A 22385-nucleotide genomic window follows, 5' to 3' on the forward strand; every position below is an offset into this window, starting at 1 on the left:
TGTTTGGCGCACAACTAGGTGGGCCAAAATTTATTGTGAGCCTAAATAGATATGCGGGCCGGATCAGAATTTGCAAGGGGCCGGATTTGGCCCGCGGGCCTTGAGTTTGACACGTGCTGTAAGGCAGTGTTTCTCAAATGGGGGTACGTTGGAGGACTACAGCGGGTACGTGAGATATTTAACAAAATGTTTAATAGTTACAAGGCTGTTGTCCAGAACATTGTTCCTCTTTATGGAGACTTTTTGTTTTTCCTCCCAAATATCGTCACCTTCCTAAAATAATTGCCTATGTCATTTTTTGACAAAAAGTATTTTTTTGCCTGAATCATCTCCTCATGGTGCTGGCCACCTCTGGTAAAATTGCCTACATCCTCAGTTGAACAGGTCTGGTGATTCCACACCTTTATTATAACGGCCTAAGTCAAGCGTGTGACTTAGGCCGTTTAGTTTTTTGTGTTTTCTGAAAAACCTGAAAAAATGACATAGGCCATTATTTTAGGAAGGTGACGATATGTGACATTTGTGTCTCCTTCTTTGGATCTATTCTTGCCTTCCTTCCTTCTACTGTCCTTCTACTTTTTACAAGTTTCTCGCTTTTTTCTTCTCACTGTTTTTGAAGTTTTTGATACTATTTCGACCTATTCTTGCCTTACTTCCTTCCTTCTTTCTACCGTCTACCGTCTCCTTTTCTCATCAGCATTTAAATGTTTTTCAGTTACGAGGCTGTTGTTTAGTAAATCTATCGCTCACAGCGCTGTACTGTTCCTCTTTATAGAGACTGTTTTTCTACCAAAAATGATTAGCGCTGGTCAGGGAGTACTTGGCTTAAAGAAACAATTCAAAAGGGGAACATTATTGAAAAACGTTTGAGAACCACTGCTGTAAGGGATAGTTCTGCGTTAAAGGATCAAGTCTGCGCATGTAGTCGCCTATGAGAAAAATGATCTGGCTTGAGTTCACACGTTATGACGGGGATTACTCTTTTTCATTACAAATCCTCAGTTAAGATGAGCAGAAAATTTTTTTTGACCAAATGTGTGTTTGTGTCTGCAGTCGTTGTTTGAGCGTCAGGGTCTGGTGCCCCCCTCAGCTCCAGAGAAAAGCACCATGGCTTTACCCCGAGGAATGTCCAGAACCAAGAGCTTTGGTGAGACACACACACACACACACACACACACACACACACACACACACACACACGGTGTTGTACATACTGTATTGGGGTGTCAGGATTTCTATCTAAATCCAAAGCAGGATTGACGACAGTATTTCTCTCTCCACCCCCGCCTACTTGCTAGAGTTTAGATTCTCGGCCCAATCCCGAGCCCGACTGGACCTCGGCTCGGGCCGTTATTTTCCGCTACATCCTCGGGCCGGGCCGGGCCCTTGATCAAGCAAAAAATATTTTTTTTTATCCATTACCTTATTATCCTATTTGGGTGGGGAGAAAGCTATGCCATAATCAGAAATATAATAAATATATATATATATAGGCTATATAAAAGTAACAAATGTGTACAAAAGTTAGGCTGCAGTTACAAAATGCAGCACGTGTCATGCGCGGAGTCTCCTCCTCTCGCACGCATCACACCAGGAGCTTGAAGATGTAAAGAAAAAAATAAAAACAGGAGAATTACCTTTGAGCAAGTGTGGAGGAAAGTTGGAGGTATGGAAGCAGTTTAAACAAGTCGTGGGCAGTGACAACAATATGTTTCTTCATTCGGATCCACTTGCGATCCGTTCCATTCTAAACTAACAGCAGTTTACAGCTTCGTCCTTGTTGTATTATTCTAAACAGATTTCTGTAGTTCAAACAACTCTGAATTGTAGTTGAGAACGTCAGTTATAACGGCCCACGTATTAAAAAATTGTCGGGTTTAAATCGGGCTCGGGCTCATAATTACAGTTAATGTGTCGGGCCGGGCCGGGCTCGGACACAACGTGCTCGGGCAGGTTCGGGCTTGATTTTTTGGGCCGATCTAAGCTCTACTACTTGCGCACGTCCGAAGAAAAAACAACAGACATACCGTAGCTTACCGGCAGGTAGCATGTAGCTAAAACACAGTGTAACGTTAGCTTAGCTGCAGCTGCAGTTTTCCAGACACCATGGACACTGTCGGAGTCTAGATGACAGAGAAACAACAGAACTGGAAAATCCTCCTGCTTCCCTGAAGTCACCGGTGTGGTAACGTTTTGCCTTTCCCGTGAGTTATAAAAAAACAAACAACGAAGGTAAAGCATGGGGGCTCCGACGGGACTCCATGATGCATCCAGGTGCACCTCGTTATAAACTAATGGTGCATTCAACTGCGAGAACCTTCAACTGTTGTTGTAAAGTTCCCTTCTATCATCTCGGGGCTCTTAAAAAAAACCAGAGAATCGAATCAAATCGTGGATTTGGAGAATCGCGACAACCCTAAATACTGTATACTCAAAGTCACAAAGTTTGGGCTACATTTTTGTGTTGTTTATAGTTTGAAGTGTTGGCTACCTTAATTTTAACGTCTCCATGGTTACCACGGCAGGCACACCTGATGACGACAGGATCACCGCTCTGATCAATGAAAGTCGGTTTCCTCGGAGCTCCTCCCTGACGGACAGCTTCATCCCTCCTCCTCCTCAGATGGCTCCACCCCCTCCTCCCTCCGCCTCCTCCTCCACCTCCTCGCTCTTCCTCCTCGACTCCGGCCCCCCTCCCTCCTTCCTCCCCCCTCCTCCCCCGGCCAGAGGGGAGGGGCTAACCCGCTCCAGCTTCAAGCCGGGGGCGGAGCCGAGGCTCCAGGAGCTCTCCGATTCCCCGACGCGGAGCCACGCCCACGCCGAGCGGCAGAGGAAGGCAAGGTCAATGATCATCCTGCAGGACACGCCGCCGCAGCTGCAACCTGACGCACACGCCGCCGCCACGCATTCGCTGCACACCGCCACGCACACCGCCACGCACACGCTTCACACCGCCACGCACACATCCACGCTGTCTCTCCACAGCACCAGCCCCGCCCTCGGCCACTCACCACTGTCGCGCCGCCGGGGACGACCAATAGAAAACCCTTATGCTAACGTGGGACAGCAGGCTCCACCCTCCAAGCCGCAGAGGAGGAAGTCACCTTTGTTGAAACAACTTCCTGTAGAGGAGCAGGGTCAGGATCGCTCACACTTGTCTTTCTCATTTCTAACGAGTTATATTTGTGTCTAATTTCCTGATGCATGATGGGAAGTTTTGAGCACAAGCAAAAATGTATTCTGTGGTCAATGCATTTAGTTTTGTCAAAGTCAGTCTGTACTTTACTAAGTTCCTGTTTTGGTTGGCAGCTAGACCGCCTCTAGGGGAAAAAAACTAGGGGAAAAGCACACTACATGATTTGCATTTATTCCCATTGTCCAATCAGATTAATTGAGAGGTGGGCCTTCTTGCAATGTAGTCTTCAACAAAAAAAGCAGTGTGCAACTTGCAAAAAGCGCTCCGTCTGATTGAGGCCATTCTCCAAGTGCTTCCAGAGTGACCGATTACCCAAGAAGGATCACTTTAAAGACAATCAGAAAGTACCAACTTCAATTCTCTGATTGAATCTGAATTGAAGCACACTGTAAAATGTTAAATCTGTCCGGTTGAGCGAGTGTGCAGCAAAACTTGGAAGCACACAGAAAAGTAAATGTAAGAGGTTATTAGTGTGAGCTGATGTGGATCATAGCAAACAAGCACATCAATACATTGAGTTCCGAATTGAATCTCGTTTGCTTAAATTAAATGATTCTTGCTTCTTCATGTGCTTGCTAAAAAACAATGTTGTGCTCTCAAAATGTCCCTTCACCAGCTCAGGATTGAGACACAAATATAATGCCGTAGACTCCGACTGTCACGCCTACCCGTCTGACTCCTTGTTTGTTCTCTTCTTCTAGGAATCAGAGATCAAGACTTGTTGAGAGTAGACGGAGGCGGCAGCCCCAGTAGGGCGGAGCTGTACCAGCAGCAGGTTCTTTCAGAGCGCGCTCGGGTTCAGGGTCGCAGGTCGTCTCTCTTCCTGTCTGTGGAGGGAGCCGGGTCAGAAAACCAGGTGCCCCTCCTCACTCAGAGCCATTCGATGGACGACCTCGGCGAGCTTCCCCCTCCAGCTCCGGTCCTGTCGCCCTCGCCAACGCCTCACACCTTCCTCCACCCACTGACGGGGAAACCTCTAGGTCAGTCTGAGTCTGGATGCATTCTGTATGACAATAGGCAAGTTACAATCAGTCCCTCCAGAAAAACGTGATTATGCGATCGCATAATTCAACGCATAATCAGCCAAAGTCTGCATATTTATGCTGGGGCCGCATTTTTTCAAATACGCCGCACTTTCGCTGCATAAATTGCCGATTTCCGCGCAAAATATGCGGGGCTTGCATGATTTCATAATCCCTGCATTTTCGTTGCAAAAAAGTCACACATATCTTAGCAGAAAGTTGAAAAATGTTGCGTTTACTTCACACAAGAGCAGCCATTTCCCCCTGTTGCCATGGGAACGTTATGAAGTGACGTAATTACGGGACGTGAACATCATCGAAAAGCTGCAAACCCCGCGATGAAGCCACGATGAAACCGCAGTTTTAGCAAGTTCCCGCAATTTCATCGCATAAATATCCCGCATATTCCATCGCATTTTTTAAGAAAACGTGCCGCATAATCAAGGATTTTTGCCCGCAACAATCACAAAAAAACTCCACATTTTTCTGGAAGGACTGAACAATAATCAATTCTGGGAATTATTAACGTTCATCCAAATCACAGAATTACAAAAACTATGTATTTTTTTACTATAAAAAGGTTGATAGAAACAAAACAAGAATGTACTACTTGGCAAAAGTAAGGCCCTGTTTACACGAATACGCTCGCAGGTGAAAACGACAAAATATTTTATCAGATGTGCCTTTCGTTTAGACGGCGACGGCATTTTTGGGGCTTAAAAACGCAAAAAAGTGAAACCACCCTCCAGAGTGGAAATCTTAAAAACGCTCCACTGTCGCGAGGGCAGGGTGTGTGTGTGTGTGTGTGCGTGTGCGTGCACGTGTGTGTGTGTGTGTGTGTGTGTGTGTGTGTGTGTGTGTGTGTGCGCCGTGTGTGTGTGTGTGTGCATTGTTTGGAGTAATAACTCCACCTGGAGATGTAATCAATAACCAGACCTAAACAGAATCAGCATATATACTGTATGTATGTGTATATATATATTCCGTGTGACCCTGACAATAACCCAATTAAGAGCATAACAATCTATCCATACTAAAACTTTACAACTGGAAACCTCTCTTCTCGCCTCAGACCCCTCATCTCCACTCGCCCTGGCTCTTGCTGCACGAGAACGAGCGCTCACTGCCCGCACGCCGAGCCCCGAGCCTCGACTGAAACACGCATCTGCCTCCACCACGCCCATCCCCACTCCAGCCGCAAGCCCCGAGGGAAGACACAAGCGCACCCCTATCCCCACCCCACAGGGCAGCCCCGAGCCGCGGTCCAAACGCGCCACCCCTCAGACAAGCCCCGAGCAGCGAACCAAGCGCACCACTCCCCAGACCAGTCCTGAGCTGAGGCATAAACGCATCACCCCGCCAATATTCCCTGACGGACAAGTGGAGCGTCCGGAAACAGAGGGAGGAGTGACATCACCTGCCGCCCCCTCCCCTGAGCGCTGGAGACCCAGCCCCTTGCCAGCGCTGGCCAATGAGAGTCACCCTGCTCTGATTGACAGGCGCAGAAGCCTCACAGTGGGCAGCTCAGAGGAGGAGGGCGGGGCTTACACAGTTACACTCCCACCGGCGCTGTTGTCGTCCAGTGATGAGGAGACGAGGGAGGAGCTCCGCAGAATCGGCCTGGTAACTCCACCCGCTGCCTTCGCCACTCCTCCCGCCCTTCCTCCCCCATCATCCCTTATACTGTTGCCACGGCGAGGTGGGGAGGGAGGAGGAGGAGGAGGAGGAGAGAGTGGTCCTGAGTCTCTGGGTCGACGAGGAGATGAGGAGGAAGGAGGTGACGAACGGCTCCACGACAGCTCGTCCTCCCCCAGCTCACTCCCTCCCTCCATCACCTTGGCCTCCCCTCCTGCTCCGTCCTCCCCCTCCTCCCCTCCCGCTGCTCACCCTTCCCCTTCCTCCCCCGCCACCTCCCCAATCGGTCTCAAGCCACGCCTTCGTTCACCTATCGGGCGTGGCCGCTCCGCGCTCCGGGATCCGCTACTGAAGCAATCATCAGACAGTGAGCTCCTCCCGTCTGCTGCGTCCTGCTCCTCCCCCTCCTCCCCACTCTGTTCCTCCCCCACCAGCGGCGGCGGACGGCAGCCACGCTATCTGTTCCAGAGGCGGTCCAAGCTGTGGGGGGGTGGGGACGACCGCGAGGAGCGGCGAGGCTTCAGCCCGGACGAAGGGGGACGTCCAGCGGCACTGGGGGGTCAGGGGGCGGGCTCAGCTGCGGATCTGACCAGCCGGTCGGCGTCAGCGCTGGAGCTAAGCGGCAGGGCGGGGTCCGGACTGGATCTGGCCAATCGGCTACAGCTGCTCAACAAAGACAGTCACTCTCTGGGGGAGGAGCCCAGTCCCCTCGATCCGGGCCGGAGGTCACCAGTAGGAGGTGCCAGGTACTGCAAACTGCCTTTTTACTGTAAATACTGCAGTACTACTGACCTCACAGTACTACCGTGTGCGGTGGTTGTAACAGAATCTGTTGTTTGTGTTGTTCCAGATGTTTGGACAATGGAGAGAGTAAATCGTAGGTTTTTATCTCTGGTAAACATTTCTCGTTATCGCTAAGAGATGATTTTTTTATTCGCTAACAGCTAACTAACATGCACCTTCTTCACCGAAGACTAACTACTAAATGTTGACTGTCCTATCTGTCCTTTGAATAAAACCTTGGAATGTACCATTTGCTTAACACCTGTGCCAAAAAAATGATTGTCCAATAGTAGCTTACCAACCATAACAAGGCCAGTCACGCTTTGTATTTCTTAACATGCGGTATGCACACCGCAAACGTAAGAGCGATTTCCTTTCCAGAACCAAAAATATATGAGCAAAAGTGCAAGGAATAGGAAAAGAAACTGTGGTTGAAAACCATCGATGTGTAAGTTGAAAATAATTTGGAGAAAGAACAATGGGAAAAAGTAAGAGCAGGGATTTATTAGCTTGGAACGACGGCGAGGTGTAACGGTTACTGAAAGGTCTGTAAGCTACCTAACCGGTAAGACTGACGTGCGTCGTCGTTTCCAATAGTCTCCGTTTTAGGAGCTCGTAAACACCGGTGTAGTGTGGATGCAATGCATCAACGTAGCAAAAGATATGATTTTAAAAGAAAACGTCGTAGTGAAGGTGAGGGGAGCGAGGCTTAGCTTAACTCCATGTAGACACATCAACGTATGTTTATGTCATTCATGTACTGTGTAATGTGTTGCAGGTTGTTCTCCAGTCTCGGGGAACTCCACACTATCTCCCAGCGAGGATTTGGCGCCAGCTACACAGTCCGACCAGGAAGCCGCTACCCTGTAACCCGCCGAAGCCCCTCCCCCTCTCCCTCCCCATCTGATAGGTCAATAGGGCTTGCTTCCTCCCCCACCACCTGCCCTGAAAGGCCAGATCTGAGCTCGGGTCGCAGTCTAACCATCCTGAAGTCGTCCAGTCTCAGCCTCCCCTCAGAACCAAAGGAGGTTCGGTTTGTGATGCGAAGCGCCAGCGCACGAACCAGGTCTCGTTCCCCCTCTCCTTCGCCCCACGCCTCTCCCTGCCCCTCCCCAGTCCTCAGCGGGCCCCTGTTGGCCCTTCGGCCATGGAGGCAGCGGCCCCTTAACTTGTGGAATAAATATGACGTGGGTGACTGGCTGGAGAGCGTGGGACTGGCCGAACACCGCCAGCGCTTCCAGGAGCACGAGATCGAAGGCTCCCATCTCCCCGCCCTCACCAAGGAGGACTACGTGGAGCTGGGCGTCACCAGACTGGGACACCGAATCAACATCGAGAGGGCACTCAGACAGCTGCTGGATGGTTCCACTTGACCTCTGGACATCCTGTGACCTCATAACCTCTGGTCAGACACTAGGCCATCTCTTTGACTAGAATATCTTAGCAGTGACTGAATCTTTAGACCTTTTTACCAACGTGGAGCCCAGCTATCTGAGTGACCTCGAAGACATTTTGGCTTATCAGCTCTTTGATCAACCCAAACTGACTGGTAGCACCAAGGTCCGTGTCCAGTATTTAGCTTTAGTTTTAGTTTAGACCTCCAATATTTAGTTTGCCCTCTGTTATCATCTACTGCCTCCTGTTTAAGCCGTAAAAGTCCTCAACCAAATTTGTAATTCCTCTATTTAAAAGACAACAAATTGGAAACGATTCCACCGAGCGTTATCCTGGTTGCTCTGTAGTAGGCTGAGTTTTCTTCTTCCACAAAAAGTGCAAGTCAAACAATGCACAGAACATGGCTGTGATTTGCAATGGAGAGACATGCACTGCACTTTTTTTTCTGCCAGGTTTTGCAGGCAAAGTTCAAGTACATTGAACTTTACATCTCCAACACAAAAATTTGATTCTGGCATTAACGGGAGATTTAAGTAAAGGTGACAATTGACGGTTTATTTCACACTACATTGCACAAACTATTTTCTCTTATGGTTTGTTCACACAGAGGCAGAGCGAATATTTGCGTCGTGGGAACATATTGGGAATATTTGCGTGTAATCGCGTTACAGTTCTGTCCACAAGACGACAAGCAAATAATGTTCGCCTCTTTGCCTTATTCGCTTTGCGCAAATTTGCGTCGGGCGATAGGAACAAATCCTGACAGATCCATTTCTGGCCGTATATCAATATAAAATCCAATATTAACTCTAAATGACTCTCCAAAACTCAAAGATATTAATTGTACTATTGTAGAAGACTAACAAAACAAGCAAATGTTCATATTTGAGAAGCTGTGAGCAGCAACATTTTGGCATGTTAATCTACTTTGTGTCCATTCACAGATTCATACTAAGCCAATCACAGCTGGACACAGAGCTGTACTGCTGATCCCAACAGTGGACGTTGATCAAAGAGCTGACAAACCAATTACTAATATAATGAGATGGGTTATTTTCCTCGTGCCATCCTGCTTCCCCAGACAAGTTTAGCTGGCCGATTAGCGAGCTACTGGGAGTCTCGACCTTAACAACAACAGCAGCAGCAACAACAACAGGACATTAGCTGAGGACATTTCTCCGTCTTTCTTGTGACTTAGCTTTTTTTTTTTCTTCTTGTTTTTTTTAAATATCACTCATGAAGAATTTGTTTCTTTTGAGTTCATATCTTAACACCGATCATTTAGAATTTATGAATAACAAGTAATAATTATGTGGTGGTGGTGACTTACAGAGTTTATAATAGTTTGGAAAATGATTTTGAGTTCCTTATGATTTGACAATGAGTTGAATTTCAAAGGTCGTTTCGGTGACGTTTTTGAAATCCATAATGATTTGTCAATGAGTGTGACTTTGTGCTGATGTGCCGTGTGTTTCAGGGAGAGCTGCAGCGGAGCTCCAACTGTAAACCTCTCTGGTTTCTAACCTGCTTATCGAGGGCTTACTGTACATGGTGCTATCTGTTTAAAGCCATCTGTACAGAACATACCTTTCTCCTTCCCCTCCTAGACCTTCCTTACACTGACATACCAAACTCTTATCTGTTATTCCTAAACTAATCAATCAAGTGTGGCTGTACCTGCCATAACCATCTCGCAGTAATGGTAACTCACCAGGAACAGGCCATATATGGAGTTTCCTCCCTGCCATATTGGGGATATATTCCCTGCCATACGTGGAGTTTCCTCCAGAACATAGAGTAAATAGAGTTTTAAAACAGGCAAGTTGCCTAATTACAGTTTACCGTGCGATCATGTGAAGTCCAAAATATGTGTTTGATAGGAATGCTAATTTAGAGTTTTTTTCTGACCGATAGCCGACCCTCATTAACCGAAAATTCAATTCATTTTCAATTTAATTGTATTTATAGTGTCAAATCAGAACAGGAGTTATCTCAGGACACTTTACAGATAGAGTAGGTCTAGACCACACTCTATAATTTATAGGGATGCACCGAATCCAGGATTCGGGTTGGGATTCAGCCGAATATTGGGCTTTTTGACAGATGTTGGGTTTCTGCCGAACCTTAGAATTTTTTTCCACCGTACCGAACCCTATGCTTGTACTACGCGCGCTACGTTGGTCAATGTAATGACGGCGCCGTTGATTACAGGAAGGTGTTTACGTAGGAAGGTGTTTACTTAAAAGAAGGCGACCCAAGCTGAGCCATATGCCCAACCCGCAATGCCGACCTGTCCCGCGGTGGCAAGGACCCCAAACTATACACAACATCACCGCTGTTACAACATCTGGTATGAAACATCCGGAAGAATACGAGTTGTGCATGAAGGAATCTACAGACAGCAGCCAAATTGCAGCAACTTCAGGTACGGCAAAGGAAGGACAGTCACGGCTAAAAACTGGTGTTAACCAGACAGCGCCTCTCCGGGACTCTCTGTCAGCCGTTCTCTCGGCCGGCCGGCTGCTGCTCGTTAGCTAACGTTAGCTTTCTAATTTCACCCACCCAACATGCCTTCATCATTCACTGGTTAGCGGAAATTTGCCAAACAAAATTGTCACTCATCTGGCGATAGCGATGTGCTTTCCCACGATGTGAAAAGAGCGTGTGAATTCAACATTAAGTTATTATATTTCATTATTTTAGAGGCTGTGGACGTTGTTTACTTCATTAATGTGTTTACTGTGTTAATGGACTGAGGATGGGAGGAGGATTCGGTATTTGGTTTCAGATTCGGCAAAATCTTAACCAGTGGATTTGGTATTCAGCCGAACCCCAAAAATCTGGATTCGATGCATCCCTAATTTACAAAGACCCAACAATTCCCCACCCCCACCAGAACAAGCATTTGGTGCAACTGTGGCGAGGAAAAACTTCCTTTAAACAGGCAAGACAACAGACAAGCAGGCAACGAGTCCCAGTTCACCCGTCCGGGATGGTCAGACATACTTTGCGCTCTCTGCATCCGTGGACATCTGCGGACTTGTACCGGTTACGCAGCCACGCTGTTTTACTTGTAGTGGAGTATTTTCATAGTGTGGTATTAGTACTTAAAGGATCAGAATACTTCTTCCACCTCTGCAGGCTAGTCACCAATCTATGCAGCAGAGTTTCGTTGACTTAAAATTACGAGGACAATGTTAACTGCTGCTAAAACCACAAAGCATCAATTCTATTTGATGACATTTCTACAGTTGCACAATAGACAAGATACAATCCGTAAAAAACTAAATCTGTGAAGTCGCCAGACGCTGTATTTCTTCACTTTGACTAGCCGAGTTAATAACACTTGAATAATCACAAACTGTTGATTTTAACTAGGCTTTGACTCCCTCTTTTCTAAATAACTTCACACAGTAAATTCAAACTAATTTGACACGACTACATAATTCATCTGACAAGTTACAGTCTCTCCTCTTTAATCCCCTCTGAAGCACAATCAACGTTCCAGTGCCTGTTTCCACGACAACAAATCTACTGCGTTTATATGGCTTTTTATTCCCAGCTGAAGTACCTAAACACAAGCTGAACCACAATCACAAATCCCAAAGTTGTACAAGTTCACGGTGCCCTTTTATGTGAAAAAGTTTTACGCACAGAGGTATAAAATGTATAGTCTATGTACAGCACATTACAGTAGACTTTATAGTCTGTATAATATATATTATGGTAGAATAATGTAGCTAAAGTGTAATATATAAAGTAAAGTAGACAATAAAATGTATACAGTAATATTTTGGTATACTGTAGTCTATAAAGTCTTAGCTGTATGTGATATTCAGCCTTTGTAAACAGCCACACATCAGCTGTTTGACTGAACTCTCAATCCACTTGAGTTTATAAATTATATCTAACTTAATCACACTATCCATTTCTTCTAGTCCCCAGTCTGTAGTTCCAGTAGTTAACACACTTGAAATATTTGATACATCTGATTAAACACGCTCACGTTAAAGTTCGAGATATGCTCGAAACAAACTACTTTGTACGAAGTACTGTTGGTCCACTACTAGGCAAGCTGCGACGAATCGTACGTAGAGAAGTTCTTACTTGCTCACCTCCGTTTTCCAGGCCAAACGCTGCGTGAAATAAGCATCAGAGTCACACTGTTGGTTTGGGAAAGTTACAAAAATGTACAGACTTTGGAAAAGGTGTAGAGGGAGGAGGCTTCAGACACTTTGTATAACCCTCATGTTGTCCTTGGGTCAAATTAGACCCGTTTTCCAACTACTAAATAACATGGATGATTCCACACAACGCTCTTTGGCAAGTACAAATCTCTATTTTCATTAGTTTTGGGGTGTTTCATTCAATTTTATAGCATTTGGAAAAAAAAAATTGGAAGTGGTTTCAAAATAGTATTGAGTAAAAGTTGACATATTCCAGTCTGTGATTATCATAACATACATTTCTTTAATTTTAGTCTAAATAATTCCTAATTTCTGCTTTTCTAACTCAAGAATTTGGTATAATTTTCTATAAATGAGGTTTATTGACCATAAACTCCAAAAATAAGTGTAAAACTACAGTTATTAAGTTAGTGTTACATTGACAAACATTGAAAAAAGCATCAAAAGTGTTGAAAAAAGCGACAAAGAAAAAGTTAAAAACATCGATAGCGTGTTGATTCAAGGGTTAAAGAGTAACTGATGCCTTTAGCGTCTCACAGAGGTAAGCTTAAAGCTCCATTGTGTAATTATTTCTTAGCAAAAAAAACCTTTGTTCTTTCACAAATACGTGCTCATTCATGTGTAATTACTTCCCCCAACTGATCAAAGTATTCTCTTAGCGTAGAATCTGACATTCAGAATCATTCAGAATACATACGAGTGACTCGCTCGAATGGCGGCAATCTTTAAAATACATTAGCCAAAGAGGGACATACCTCCGCCTTTCGCCCTCTTACACTCAGTGGCACCGTGACGAATGCCAGGGAGAGATTACTCGCGACTGCCGGCAGATTTAGGACATGTAACGGAGTCTCCAAAGGAAGTTAAAAAGAGAATTAAAACAACAATGCGACAGGCAAAAGCAACAAGACCAAAGTTAATATTGGAGTGGAAGGAACACTCACGGACGAAGTCGTACTTCTTGGACTAATACGGCCACCGTAGGAGTTAAAACGCTCTCGGAATGGGAGGGGCTAGAAAGTAATATTCAGTTGGTTGTCATATACAATTTCACCGCTAGATGGGAGAAATTCTTACACAATGTAGCTTTAAGTAGCCTTCCACACTGGACTGTACCGATAAAAAATTGAAAGGGAACTCGGAGCGCACAGACCTCCACTAAGGCCACGCCCTATCTAGATTGTTAGCGAAAGTGAAAAATAGTTTGTGTATTTGCTCTGTGATTCGGATCCACTCCAAAATGTAATGGGTTCTTTCTTGGCCCATGCTACACCTTTCCACCAACTATCATGAAAATCAGGCCTGTTGTTTTTCCGTAATCTTGCTGACAGACAATCAGACAAACCAAACCGAAGATCTCCTTGGCGGAGGTAACCAGTGGAAACTTTACACCACAAAACATCTTTTTAGTAATTTATCTTTAGAACTTTTGACAGTATTGGTCTCACAGGTAAAGAGAGAGCTCATGAGTAGCTGTTTACATTGAGTGAATATCACATTTATTTAAAATATGTACTGTATGTGTAGTATATATTATAAAGGACTATTAGTCTACTGTATCCACAGAATGAGACGTGGGCTGTCGCTTTCTCTGCAGTGTAACGATGATAATCAGTGATGGAGAGGTGATGTCACCTCTGACCTCAGGTCCCCCACCCTGTACACTAACATAAACATGAGGTCATTCATTTGTTGTAGGATTTCTCAGCCAATCAGAAACCAGCAAACCTGCTGCTAAAAATATCTCTTCAGTGTCGTGGTGATGAAGTGAGAATATTGGCGTTCCTCCACTTGGGAAAAGTAGTTCCTTCGTTATTTTTACTGAAAGTTCTGCCTTCAAAATCAAATCTGTGCAAGGGCTCCTGCACACTGGCTGCGTGGCGTGAGCGTGGCGTGAGCGTAGCGTTTCTGTTGCGTGTCAGTTGCGTGGTGTTTTCTATGTCTTTGCACACCAGAAACGTGTCTGACGCGGCGCTGCTGCTGCTGCTGCTAGCCTTGTCTGGACACATGGATGTTTCCCATTGATTTACTGCACTCAAGCAGTAGTATACTTCATGTTAAACATAAATATATACTGATCTGATAACAGCAAAGGCAACATCGGCAGTATTGACGGCAAAATAGGCTACAGAATCGATAATTTTTTATTTTTTTATTACATTTATATCTGCGTTTATGTCAAAACCTAGAGACTTTCAAACATCAAAATGTCATTTATTAAATATATTTGTGTCAAAATGACATATAAACATCTTTTCACGCTTCCAACACGCTTGCGTGTCGCGTGAAAAATAGGCGTCGGTCCTATTTCTAGCAGGCACGTGTTTTCGGCGTGGCTCGAACCGCGCCTGAGACGTGCGTGTCACGCAGGCGGTGTGCAAGCTCTAACCTGTTACCATGGGAGCCGAAATATGAACGGACACGCCACGCAGCTGACACGCTTACGCCACGCAGCTGACACGCTCACGCCACGCAGCCAGTGTGCAGGAGGCCTAACAGGTCGTTGAGATTCAACATCTTCTGAAGTTTGAATCTGTTTACCATGTGTTTGGTTCCAGATCCATGAAGCCCATCCATCTATTATTCGGATGACTCACAAGTGAAGTTTTTCTGCCTGGTCCCAATTTATTTTCACCCATTCCTACATTTGGGATCCTATTGTCTGCAGCACTTTGAGTACATGATGCTGAGGATATTTATTTTTTTGAAATTAAGAGTGGGGAAAATCCTTCTGGAACCACCATCTCCCCTAATTCACAGCTCTAACACACTTCACACACAAAGCTTTTTTAGGCTTAAATTAACATCATTTTGACCTCAGTTACTTTTAAATACAATGCTAATCACGATATAACGAATAACAGATCATTCCGACACCCCATGAATGCAGCACAAATGCCTCGCTTAATATAATTTTAATAGTGACATTAGCCACTCTGCATTACGAGTACTTTTGATACCCTAAGTACATTTTATTGCTAATACTTTTGTAACTTTAAGGGACATTTTGAATGCAGGACTTTACTTGTAATGGAGTATTTTGATACTGTAGAACTACTTTAACTTAAGTAAACTATTGGAATACTTCTTCCATCACTGCTAACTAGGAAGCAACCATAGTCCGAAAGATAAGAGACAAAATGGCAGTTCAGTCGGAGTCTTAGCAAAAGGCCGACAGGAGAGAACCAGGACGATCATTTTAAGCATTTGAGAATTCCTCTCACTAAAAGAAAGTTTCCACACTGGCTTGAACTATGGATCACACATCTAAGCATGTCTGTTAAGCAACGGTAATAAAATTAAGTTGGATGACTTAATGACTTAATTAGAAAAGGAGCATTCACGTGCTCCTCGGATGGTCCCATTTCCCGAGTTGGGAAGTCGTTCTCAGACTTCGTTATGTTCACCAGCTTTAAGTTGTAATGTGGAAACAACGTGGACGCTACAAAGTACATGTGTTGTGTTTTATTGCTCAGAGCGTTTAAACAACACGTTGACCGCTGTTTCCAGTATTTTGTTTTAGTGGTTGAATCCCAGACTTGTTGCTGCAGCAGTACATTCCCTAAAACCTCCCAAATATTCCTTTACATGACTTGTTACCAGGCTAATGCTAATAAATAAACGTATCTAGGTCACTCTGTGTGGACAGCAGCTAACAGTTACAGCCTGATATCATATTACAAATTACATGTCAGCAAAAGATTGATATGCAATAAGTTTATTAATTAAGTTTATTACCATCAACCCAACATTTACTTTTGTCCGCCATGTTTCTGCGTAATATGACGTCAACTCGGAAAGTCGCGTGCCAACATTTTTGCCGGCTTTCCGAATGTTGTTCCGACCTGATCTTTAATTTCTGAATATTTGGGCACCACACGAATGCAGCAAAAGATAGAAAAGAGGGCCAACATAGCTGCCAATGCATACCTGATAGTGTTCACCATGGTAACACCTAAGCTTCCTGCTGATTGGCTGAGAATCCTGGCTTTCTAACCTTCCTCCTCCTGATATTCACCTGGTTATAATGGTTTAATGGTTACCTTCCTCCTCCTTTCTAGCTTCCTATTTTTACAGTATGTTTGTAGTTTCTTCTGGAGTGAGTGGCGTGTGTGTACTTGTAGTTTTTTTTCTTCCCTTTTCTAAAAACTAAAGAGCACACAAATGAGAACCGATGAGCTCTGCAACGCAACAGATTGTAATCTTTATAATAAACTGTCATTTATTACAAAGTTAACACTCGTGCCTTCCTGTGTGGTTCTTTCACATTAAGAGCTTTACTACAGACTCGGTGAGTTGATGACCTCTGACCTCGTTAACACGCTAAAAGTTTAAAGACGAGTTAATCAGTCCTTCCAGAAAAATGCGGAGTTTTTTTTATGATTGTTGCGGGCAAAAATCCTTGATTATGCGGCACGTTTTCTTAAAAAAATGCGATGGAATATGCGGGATATTTATGCAATTTTATGCGATGAAATTGCAGGAACTTGCAAAAACTGCGGTTTCATCATGGCTTCATCGCGGGGTTTGCAGCTTTTCGATGATGTTCACGTCGCGTAATTACGTCACTTCATAACGTTCCCATGGCAACGGGAAAATGGCTGCTCTTGTGTGAAGTAAACGCAACATTTTTCAACTTTCTGCTAAGATATATGGGACTCTTTTGCAACGAAAATGCGGGGATTATGAAATCATGCAAGCCCCGCATATTTTGCGCAGAAATCGGCAATTTATGCGGCGAAAGTGCGGCGTATTTGAAAAAATGCGGCCCGCGCATAAATATGCAGACTTTGAGTGATTATGCGTTGAATTATGCGATCGCGTTTTTCTGGAGGGACTAGTTAATGAATCATGTGTTTCACTCCTGAATAGGGGTGTGCATTCAAGCTCTATCGATTAAAAATCGATTCATAGAATTCCAAAAATTGATTCATATTTTATATTAATTTTTTATTTTTTAATTATATGTCTACTGCAATCACATGGGAAAAGTAACTACATTTACATACTGTGAATCGTTTTTTTAATCGAAAATTGATTTTGAATCGAATCTTGAGCCTAAAAATTTTTGACCAATTTGGGGAGACTGATCAGCTCAAATGCCTTCTCTGCCGACGTTTGGCTGTCGGCTCTGCGTGTCCAGGCCTTTAGTCTGTTAAGGTGCAGTATGCAGGAATATTATGTTTAGGTGTGTGCAGCTACTATTATACTCCATACTGATCATTCTTCTTCCATTATATATATATATATATATATATATAGATACACAGATAATATGTTAACATATATTCAAATATTTTCAGTAGAATAAGACTAGAATTACCACCTCGCAAGTCTATATCCATGACGTTCCACTTCCGGGATTGCTATGATGATATTGATATGGTTAACTGCTCCTCAGATCTCTGCAGGGTAAATCCAGACAGCTAGCTAGACTATCTGTTCAATCTGAGTTTTCGTTTCACGACTAAAACTACTTTTGAACGTACACACGTTCCACCAAAACAAGTTCCTTCCCGAGACTATTTAGCAGCGCCACAAGGCTGTGATTGGTTTAAAGAAATGCCAATGAACCAGAGCAGGTTATTGCTGTATGGACTAGCCAGAGCCTCCTCCGCAGCGCTGTGGAAGTAGGTCTGGCAAAGCGAGACTACCGCCTCGCCAACCAAGTTTTGGTTTACATCCATGTGTGTCCCAACATGTTCTCACACTCCTCTCATAAAATATGGACGCTTGGTCAGGTGCCTTTGTCGTTCTTATTGACGCTAAAAGTCTCCTTTAGCGCTATAAGTAAACGCGCTTGGTCGGGACTATTGCCGTCCCTTTAGCGCTATAAGTAAACGCGCTTGGTCGGGACTATTGACGTCCCTTTTGACGCAGTTATGTTAAGGAAAAGGTCGTGGGTGGGCGTACAGTTCTGTGACACGCGGGAGGAAAGAAAACAGCGACTACAGCAAGCGCGACAAGCAGGACGTGAACCCCTCTCTCCTGGTGAAAGTCCTGTGTTTGACCCATCCACCCCCCCAACCAACTTCCTTACATACTACTCTCTAAATCCTCTCTAACTGCTGCTCTCCCCGGTGCGTTACACAAACACGCTCAAAGACGCCTTTTTCGTCACATCAGACGCTGACAGCGTGTCCAGACTCATAATATATGTAATCATGATCTTTGAAGGAATTTATTAAAAGTGTATTTTTGGGCCAAATGTGTAGTTCCAGTGAGAAACATGCTGTCTTCATCTAGAGATTATTTTAACAGGGGAGAACAGAGGACTGAGAGATCCATCACGGTGCAAAAGCAATCACCTGAAGCTCAATATCACCAAAACCAATGAGCTCGTGGTAGACTACTGGACGAACAACGCAAAGTTGAAGTCATGACAACAGACAATGCTTCAAATAGAAATGTTGCTGCAAGAAATAAAAAAGTCATAGTCAATATGATATTTTCAACATGCAACTTCTTTATACTTTTTTTCCAACATACTATACTATGACTTTTTCGACATACTATACTATGACTTTTTCGACATACTATATGAATTCTTTCGACGTACTACACTATGACTTTTTTCGACATACTATACTATGACATTTTTTGAGGTACTATACTATGACTTTTTTCGACATACTATACTATGACTATTGTCGACATACTATACTATGACTATTTTCGACATACTATACTATGACTATTTTCGACATACTATACTATGACTATTTTCGACATACTATACTATGACTATTTTCGACATACTATACTATGACTATTTTCGACATACTATACTATGACTATTTTTGACATACTATACTATGACTTTTTTCGACATACGATGATTTTTTTTATTACTTTTTTTGACATGCTAGATTTTTTTCTACATACTATACTATGACTTTTTAATGATTTTTTCAACATACTATACTATGACTTTTTCTATATATATACTATACTATGACTTTTTGAGGACTTTTTCGACATACTACACTGTGACATTTTTATAACTTTTCAACATACTATACTATGACTTTTCATGACTTTTTTTGACATAGTATACTATGACTTATTTCAACATACTATACTATGACTTTATTACTTTTTTCAACATACTACACTGACTATTTTCGACATACTACACTATGACTTTTTGGACATACTATACTATGAATTTTTTCGACATACTATACTATGACTTTTTCGACATACTATACTATGACTATTTTCGACGTACTATACTATGACTATTTTCGACATACTATGACTTTTTCATGACTTTTTTTGACATACTATACTATGACTTTTTTTCAACATGATTCTTTTATGACTTTTTTTGACATGCTATATTTTTTCAACAAATCTTTAATTTTAAAAACACTGGATTAAAAAATTTAAAACACACGTTTCAGTGTTCGTCCATACACATCAACACCCAACTTCATCAGTTGTTTAGTGTGCACAGAAAGTAACTCTGGCCTTAATACACAAGGCAGTCATAGACATATACTATACTATGACTTTTTTCGACATACTATGATTTTTTTTATTACTTTTTTTGACATACTATATTTTTTTCTACATACTATACTATGACTTTTTTGACATACTATACTATGACTTTTTAATGACTTTTTCAACATACTATACTATGACTTTTCATGACTTTTTTTGACATACTACACTATGACTATTTTCGACATACTATACTATGACTTTTTCGACATACTATACTATGACTTTTTCGACATACTATACTATGACTTTTTCCGACATACTATACTATGACTTTTTCCGACATACTATACTATGACTAGTTTCAACATACTACACTATTGTTATAGCTTTGACTAAGACCCAGAACACAGAGGCACACAACACGAACTCAAAGAGAAAAGTTTTTAGTGTCTTTAATAAATGATCACAACAGAAAACAACGAAGGAAGGTCAGCTTGCAGCGCTGGCGACGAGGTCAGGATTGCAGCGGACGAAGAAGGATGTCGTGTCCGAAAGCTCACAGGGATCCAGGCAGAGAGTGGCACGGCAGAGGGGCGAGGAGCTGTAGAATGCTCACGGGAATCCAGGCAGATGGTGGCACGGCTGAGAGGCGAGGGCTTGAGTACAGCGGCAAACGGCGAGCAGGGGTAGATGCAGTCTGAAGCAAGAGCAGAGGGAACAGATGAGTACTGAGCTCGAGGAACAAACACAGGCAAAACACTCACTAGAATATTACGAGGAATAGCTGAGAGCCAAGTTACCACTATGGTAAACGAAATGATCTGGCGCCGAATGCAGATTCCAACGGGGATAAAAAGCTGCAGCCGTAATTAAGAGAATCTGTCACAGCTGAGCGGCGGTGATGAAGAATAGCCAGCAGTCGTGCAGGTAGGTTGCTCGCCCGGCCACGCCCCTTGACCTAGATTCCTCTCCTCCGGCCAGACAGACACACAAACAGGGAAGAGAAAAGGGGGGAGAGGGAAAACAGACAAAACAAACACCCCCAGGACAGCTGTCCATGACAACTATGACTTTTTTTCGACATAATATACTATGACTATTTTCGACATATTATGACTTTTTCATGACTTTTTTGAAATACTATACTATGACTTTTTTTGACATACTATACTATGACTTTTTTTCAACATGATTCTTTTATGACTTTTTTTGACATGCTATATTTAACAAATTAATATAACAAATTTATAACAAATCTTTAATTTTAAAAACACTGGATTAAAAAATTTAAAACACAAGACGTTTCAGTGTTCGTCCATACACCTTCATCAGTTGTTTAGTGTGCACAGAAAGTAACTCTGGCCTTAATACACAAGGCAGTCATAGACATATACTATACTATGACTTTTTCGACATACGATGATTTTTTTTAAGTACTTTTTTTGACATGCTATATTTTTTTCTACATACTACACTATGACTTTAATGACATACTACACTATGACATTTTTATAACTTTTCAACATACTATACTATGACTTTTCATGACTTTTTTTGACATAGTATACTATGACTTATTTCAACATACTATACTATGACTTTTTGGACATGCTATACTATGACTATTTTCGACATACTACACTATGACTTTTTTCGACATGCTATACTATGACTTTTTTCGACATACTACACTATGACTATTTACGACATACTATACTATGACCTTTTCGACATACTATACTATGACTGTTTTCGACATACTACACTATGACTTTTTCGACATACTACACTATGACTATTTTCGACATACTATACTATGACCTTTTCGACATACTATACTATGACTTTTTCGACATACTATACTATGACTATTTTCGACATACTATACTATGACTTTTTCGACATACTATACTATGACTTTTTTCGACACACTATGACTTTTTTCGACATACTACTGATAGGTGATATAATCAAAACAAATGTATTTTCATATTTCATATCATGTAATGTGTTATTGAAATATAGGTAAAAGGCCAGAATGATGAAGGAGGCCTCTCTTCGTGAGAAAATGGGATCCATTCCAGATGTTGGCATAAGAGAATAACATACAGAAGAGGCCCTGATTGAACAGCTGTCAAGACGTGTTATGTTTTCTGTCATTCTGTAGTGAATAACAACTTTAGGCACAGTTAACCTATGACCTTAGAAGAGGCCTACAGGAACTGTGTGTCTTACAGCGTATGGGAACATATCGTTGTAATCATGAGATCATGTAAGGGTTTCCAGATGTAAAGGTTTTCAAGATCTATAAGACGGCCGGGTCGAGAAAGATTCGAAGAGAGTACTTGGTCTGTGCCATGCTGCATGTACGTTGTGTTCTCCCTCATGAGAATTTGTTCAATATTGAAAAAAGCTGCATATACTCTGAAATCATCGAAGTCGTCATCTTTGCGCATCTCCATCATCATTTCCAGAGAACACCATCTCTCAACTATACTATGACTTTTTTCGACATACTACACTATGACTTTTTCGACATACTATACTATGACTTTTTCGACATACTACACTATGACTATTTTTGACATACTACACTATGACTATTTTCGACATACTATACTATGACTATTTTCGACATACTATACTATGGCTTTTTTCGACATACTACACTATGACTATTTTCGACATACTACACTATGACTATTTTCGACATAC

The 22385-nt window shown here is 42.8% G+C and overlaps 1 protein-coding gene across 1 annotated transcript in view; it reads left to right on the forward strand.

Annotated features, from left to right (window-relative positions):
• LOC116051992 (SH3 and multiple ankyrin repeat domains protein 3-like) overlaps positions 1-10037 on the forward strand; it is a 76410-nt gene extending 66373 nt beyond the window's left edge. Inside the window, exons 23-28 of the mRNA XM_031302476.2 lie at positions 1054-1147; positions 2526-3137; positions 3898-4176; positions 5291-6599; positions 6704-6730; positions 7415-10037. Of these exons, the coding sequence (XP_031158336.1) occupies positions 1054-1147; positions 2526-3137; positions 3898-4176; positions 5291-6599; positions 6704-6730; positions 7415-8009 (2916 nt within the window). The 3' untranslated portion in view covers positions 8010-10037. The remainder of the gene's footprint in view (positions 1-1053; positions 1148-2525; positions 3138-3897; positions 4177-5290; positions 6600-6703; positions 6731-7414) is intronic.
• Positions 10038-22385: the final 12348 nt, after the last annotated feature.

The sequence above is a fragment of the Sander lucioperca genome, chromosome 20 (assembly GCF_008315115.2).
Source record: "Sander lucioperca isolate FBNREF2018 chromosome 20, SLUC_FBN_1.2, whole genome shotgun sequence".
NCBI lineage: Eukaryota > Metazoa > Chordata > Actinopteri > Perciformes > Percidae > Sander > Sander lucioperca.